Source organism: Ylistrum balloti, unplaced genomic scaffold, assembly GCF_031769215.1.
Source record: "Ylistrum balloti isolate Yb309-2 unplaced genomic scaffold, AGI_CSIRO_Ybal_v1 Utg371430, whole genome shotgun sequence".
Lineage (NCBI taxonomy): Eukaryota > Metazoa > Mollusca > Bivalvia > Pectinida > Pectinidae > Ylistrum > Ylistrum balloti.
Window position 1 is genome coordinate 140,398 of NW_026782751.1, and position 7,113 is coordinate 147,510.

Consider the following 7,113-nt stretch of genomic DNA (forward strand, 5'->3'; position numbering starts at 1 on the left):
AGTTTCAAATGATGCAGATTGATGAAAATTATGAACAAGTCATTATGAGTGATCAAATTAAGAAACATTCTATTTCGTTTGGGCGATATGAAACTTTAGGTGTTTTGTGCTCGTTGGTTTTTCTGTCGGTTCCGTTGTTGTCGGCCATCGCAATTGGGATTTCTTGAGAAACAATCTTTCATCGAATTGAAAAAAAAGCTGAATAAAGATTTAAAAGAAGTTTATTTTCGCGGATTTCCGCAATCTGTTTTAAGGACAAAGATGATAGATATATATTTTTTGTTAAAGTACAAAAAAATACTGTTGCCTTTTCATTTGTGCATTTTTTTCTATTTTTTTTTTACAAAAAGGACAAATACACTATGTCATGATTCAGGATTATAGTATAGAATTTCGTTATTGACTAGATCATTCTTAAGGTAACGAAAACAAAAAACATATGAAAAGCATTTCTGATAAACAAGTGATCAAGTTTGACCATTACTGTTCACTGGAATGTTCATTTGCTTCACAATGAGAATAAAAAATCGTAACTAAAATGGATCTGACATAACAAAAACGAATTACTGGATGATTGTCAGTCATACAAACATATTCTGTTTCTTATAAACATTCAATGATGCCAGAGCACCGCCATCATACAGCGTGACCAAGGACTACCGTAAGCAGGAAAGTTAACAGCACTTTTGACATCCCTGTAAAGGACAAACACCACAACAATGACAATAAGCAACCGTAGCATGTTCATCATGATTTAGGACAACTCATAGCAGATGTAAAGTGCTAAAAAACATATAGTGATAATTCTATCACTAACACAAATTCTTTTCCATATACTTATATATCTATTATATATATATATATATTCCTATATGATATAGATTGAATCATTCTAAATCTTAAGCTATTTCTAAATATAATTTTAGGTATTACGGAAACGTGGAACGAATATGGAAAACAATACAAAGCGGTATTCTTAATAAAAACGCTATTTAAATTGACAAGTTTAAAGACTATGGTGACTTTCTTTAAACAATTAAACTTGAATAGTTACATGCACTCATGTAGTCTGCGGAGTCATTATAAGACATTAAAAGCTTGTATAAAAATACTCCCTCGGTGCATCTTTTAAAGTATCAAGTTGTTGATATTTTACAGGGAGTTAATCAAATACCAAAAATGTTGGTTAGTATTTCAACACACGTGTGTAGGTATGGTAGGATACTCCATCACAATCGGTCACTAGAACATACGTTGTACCTTTAATACTAGATACATTTCATGGATGTATCATAAACATCATTTACTTAATCTGATATTATTTTCAGGAATCATAATCCTGGCTTGTTACAATGTAAGTTATAAAGCTACCATGATATAGCCTTATGGTGATATCCCATTACAGGACCTACATATAACCAATCATAATGGTTTTTTTATATCTAAATGTGATATCTTTATATCTAAATGTGATATCTTTATATCTAAATGTGATATCTTTATATCTTAAATGTGATATCTTTATATCTAAATGTGATATCTTTATATCTTAAATGTGATATCTTTATATCTAAATGAGATATATTTATATCTAAATGTGATATCTTTATATCTAAATGTGATATCTTTATATCTTAAATGTGATATCTTTATATCTTAAATGTGATATCTTTATATCTTAAATGTGATATCTTTATATCTAAATGTGATATCTTTATATCTAAATGTGATATCTTTATATCTAAATGTGATATCTTTATATCTAAATGTGATATCTTTATATCTAAATGTGATATCTTTATATCTTAAATGTGATATCTGTATATCTAAATGTGATATCTTTATATCTTAAATGTGATATCTTTATATCTAAATGTGATATATTTATATCTAAATGTGATATCTTTATATCTAAATGTGATATCTTTATATCTAAATGTGATATCTTTATATCTAAATGTGATATCTTTATATCTTAAATGTGATATCTTTATATCTAAATGTGATATCTTTATATCTAAATGTGATATCTTTATATCTTAAATGTGATATCTTTATATCTAAATGTGATATCTTTATATCTTAAATGTGATATCTTTATATCTTAAATGTGATATCTTTATATCTAAATGTGATATCTTTATATCTAAATTATATCTTTATATTAAATGTGATATCTTTATATCTAAATGTGATATCTTTATATCTAAATGTGATATCTATTATATATTAAATGTGATATCTTTATATCTAAATGTATATCTAAATGTGATATCTTTATATCTTAAATGTGATATCTTTATATATTAAATGTGATATCTTTATATCTAAATGTGATATCTTTATATCTTAAATGTGATATCTTTATATCTTAAATGTGATATCTTTATATCTAAATGTGATATCTTTATATCTAAATGTATATCTTTATATCTTAAATGTGATATCTTTATATCTAAATGTGATATCTTTATATAAATGTGATATCTTTATATCTAAATGTGTGATATATCTAAATGTATATCTTTATATCTAAATGTGATATCTTTATATCTAAATGTATATCTTTATATCTAAATGTGATATCTTTATATCTAAATGTGATATCTTTATATCTTAAATGTGATATCTTTATATCTAAATGTGATATCTTTATATCTTAAATGTGATATCTTTATATCTAAATGTGATATCTTTATATCTAAATGTGATATCTTTATATCTAAATGTGATATCTTTATATCTAAATGTGATATCTTTATATCTTTATATTAAATGTGATATCTTTATATCTAAATGTGATATCTTTATATCTTAAATGTGATATCTTTATATCTAAATGTGATATCTTTATATCTAAATGTGATATCTTTATATCTAAATGTGATATCTTTATATCTTAAATGTGATATCTTTATATCTTAAATGTGATATCTTTATATCTAAATGTGATATCTTTATATCTTAAATGTGATATCTTTATATCTAAATGTGATATCTTTATATCTTAAATGTGATATCTTTATATCTAAATGTATATCTTTATATCTTAAATGTGATATCTTTATATCTAAATGTGATATCTTTATATCTTAAATGTGATATCTTTATATCTTAAATGTGATATCTTTATATCTAAATGTGATATCTTTATATCTAAATGTGATATCTTTATATCTTAAATGTGATATCTTTATATCTTAAATGTATCTTTATATCTAAATGTGATATCTTTATATCTTAAATGTATATCTTTATATCTAAATGTGATATCTTTATATCTTAAATGTGATATCTTTATATCTTAAATGTGATATCTTTATATCTAAATGTGATATCTTTATATCTAAATGTGATATCTTTATATCTTTATATCTTAAATGTGATATCTTTATATCTTAAATGTGATATCTTTATATCTTAAATGTGATATCTTTATATCTAAATGTGATATCTTTATATCTAAATGTGATATCTTTATATCTAAATGTGATATCTTTATATCTAAATGTGATATCTTTATATCTAAATGTGATATCTTTATATCTAAATGTGATATCTTTATATCTAAATGTGATATCTTTATATCTTAAATGTGATATCTTTATATCTAAATGTGATATCTTTATATCTAAATGTGATATCTTTATATCTTAAATGTGATATCTTTATATTATGTGATATCTTTATATATATCTTTATATCTAAATGTGATATCTTTATATCTTAAATGTGATATCTTTATATCTAAATGTATATCTTTATATCTTAAATGTGATATCTTTATATCTAAATGTGATATCTAAATGTGATATCTTTATATCTAATGTGATATCTTTATATCTAAATGTCTTTATATATATCTTTATATCTAAATGTATATCTTTATATCTTAAATGTGATATCTTTATATCTAAATGTGATATCTTTATATCTAAATGTGATATCTTTATATCTAAATGTGATATCTTTATATCTAAATGTGATATCTTTATATCTTAAATGTGATATCTTTATATCTTAAATGTGATATCTTTATATCTTAAATATCTTTATATCTTAAATGTGATATCTTTATATCTAAATGTGATATCTTTATATCTAAATGTGATATCTTTATATCTAAATGTGATATCTTTATATCTAAATGTGATATATTTATATCTAAATGTGATATCTTTATATCTAAATGTGATATATATCTAAATGTGATATCTTTATATCTAAATGTGATATCTTTATATCTTAAATGTGATATCTTTATATCTTAAATGTGATATCTTTATATAAATGTGATATCTTTAATGTGATATCTTTATATCTAAATGTGATATCTTTATATCTAAATGTGATATATCTTTATATCTAAATGAGGCATCTTTACATCTAAATGAGGTATCTTATATAAATATATCATTTATGTATCTATATCTATTATCTATCTATGATACAATCAGGTTGCAATTTTAATATATAATACTTACTTGTTCGCATATTTGACATCGATCCTGTAATGAAGACAAAAATTACTTTGAAAATGTTGATATAAACAAAACATACAGTATTACATAATATACCACCGATTAGTAATACCTTACGATTGTTATTTCGAACTGTCAATGATACAAAATACAGGTTTAAATTAACCGGTTTTTCATTTATGGTATTTTTGTCCAGTCATGAGGATACGGTATCCGGTCAGATCATGCTGACAACAGGCTATCATGTCATTACCCTCACCCAACTGATTGTCTCATAGTCTCATAGCCCTGGCGAAAGATGTTTCTTTTTTAAAGCTAGGAAACAAAAAGGTTGCAACAGAAAAAAAGAAATGAAATAAAAATCTTTTCTATAAGGTATCGAACAAGTCACCTTTTACTCTGTAGACGAATGGCCTCCTAATCAACTAAAATGATATTTCCATTATCATAGAATAGTTTGATGGCTTGTAAAGTTGTCTAGGAGGAACAAATATCTTAATACATATGTCCTGATTTAGATCAGGGTCTCCACTTATCCAGTATCCTATCTCTACCTCAAGTGATGTAATACAATAGGAGAAAGTAAAGAGATAATTCATTATTGATGTCAGACGAAAAATTGTTAAAACACAATAATAGGTTTCTTACCATTTGGTTCATATTCGCAGACATAGCCCACAAGTTCAAAATCAAGTTCACAGTATTCTGTGGCCCACCCCATAACTGAAGGATCCATCAGTACGCATCCTCTTTCACCAAACCCCGAGGGCTGATCTTCCGCATATGCCGTAAATGGGTTGCCCACCGCAGCTCCGTTTACATCTGAAACAATGGACGTCTTTAGATACAGCGATCGTACACTAGATACCAAACAAAAATGACTAAGTAGAGCGTTACCACTGCGACACCGATATTGACAACACAAATATAGACACAATCGGGCCCAACATATATTTGCATAACTGTGTAATATACAGGGACGTGCCAAAAGTCTGTCAGGTTTCAATTCACTGAAGAAAAGTTAGAAGTACAAAGAATATCTAGTTTTAAAAATTTCAAAAAAAACATACGTAACGTCACTATAGATGTGTTTTGACTGCCTTACCTAGTTCCCATGTGATGGCGTCTCCTCTAGCCTGTATTCTTCCTCCAATCCAGTAAAAAGACACTTCAGCTCTGTCGTTAGAATCAAGATTCTGAGCTCTCTGAAGAAGTCTGCTATTTGTTTCTGAGTTTCGAATGACAGCAAGTGAACCATTTCTGGCACGACACGCAGTAGCAGCCTGGTTCCATGTGATCGTGTCTTGTACCATGTGATAACATCGATTGTTAACCAGTAACACGTGGAATGGATCAGATGTTTCTATATAACTGCATCCTCCATCGCCTACAATTAAACGTTTCGTACAGTTAGTGCTGAATATGAAGGTACTTTAATGCAATTCCCAAAATTCGCCTATAGTTTATATTAAATACGAGGATTTGATATTAAGAGAATTCATTTCTGATGTTTGATATTTACACAATTTACTGTAAATATTTTATATGGAATAGTTTAATTTCTAATATGGAGACAGAAGATATAAAGTATTTGATATTGAGAAAGTTTACTGTGAATATTTTTATAGAGAAAGTTAACTTTAAAAAATTGACAGAGTGAAAGTTTACTGTGAATATTTGATATGAACACAGAAAACTGGAAATATTTGATATAGAGAAAGTTTATTGTAAATATTTAATGTCTAAACAGTTTATTCTAAACAGTTGTTATTTAGAAAGTATAATGCAAATGTAGAAAGTTTACTGTAGATATTTGATATGTAGACAGTTTACTGTAAACAGTGGCTATTTAGAAAGTATAATGTAAATATTTGATATGGATAAAGTTAACTGTAAATATTTTATGTCTGAACAGTTTACTGTAGATATTTGATATCCAGACAGTTTACTGTAAATATTTGTTATGGAGAAAGTTAACTGTAAATATTTGATATCCAGACTGTTTACTCTAAACAGTGGCTATTTAAAGAGTTTACGGTAAATATTTAAGATGGAGTTCGTTTACTGATTTTAAATTTGATAAGGAAAAAAGTTTACTGAAAATAATTCCTACGGAGACAATTAACGGTAAACATTTTACATTAAGGTATCATCTTTTGTTATGAGGGTATGTATAACTTTTCATTGATTCGAACTCCTAATAATATTATGTGTCGTATGTAAAGACGGTTTACTTCGATATCTGAATTTAGAATTGATATGAATGGCATCCAAACATAAGACTCAAAGTATGGTAGCATGTTTGTGACAAAGCCATTTGCAACTACAAATTGAAAACTGGAGTGAAATATTAATTTAATTCTTAACACATGATGAAGCAATTTTCAGCATGTTTCTAGTCACTTGATGAAGAGTCATACAAAATCAAGTGCTGTACTCCATAACACTACCACATCACAACATAGACGTCATCAAACCTATACAACAACCCCTGTCCCTAATGCGTGTTCCGGTGAAAGGAAGCCGAGTGAGGTGTGTAGGGAAGCTATTGAGAGGGTGATTCATGGCGTGGGCACATTTGCCTGATATTAAGCGTATTTTATAAGATGTGGATTAGAAATTACATAAGTTA

General features: G+C 26.6%; 1 protein-coding gene across 1 annotated transcript; it reads right to left on the bottom strand.

Annotated features, from left to right (window-relative positions):
- Positions 1-241: 241 nt before the first annotated feature.
- LOC132562485 (uncharacterized) lies at positions 242-5,898 on the bottom strand. Its single transcript, XM_060227229.1, has 4 exons — positions 5,587-5,898; positions 5,130-5,303; positions 4,485-4,508; positions 242-695 (listed from the first exon to the last, which is right to left on the bottom strand). The coding sequence occupies exons 1-4, from the start codon at positions 5,792-5,794 to the stop codon at positions 637-639; spliced, it is 465 nt and encodes a 154-aa protein (XP_060083212.1). The 5' UTR covers positions 5,795-5,898; the 3' UTR covers positions 242-636.
- Between the last annotated feature and the right edge of the window lie 1,215 nt (positions 5,899-7,113).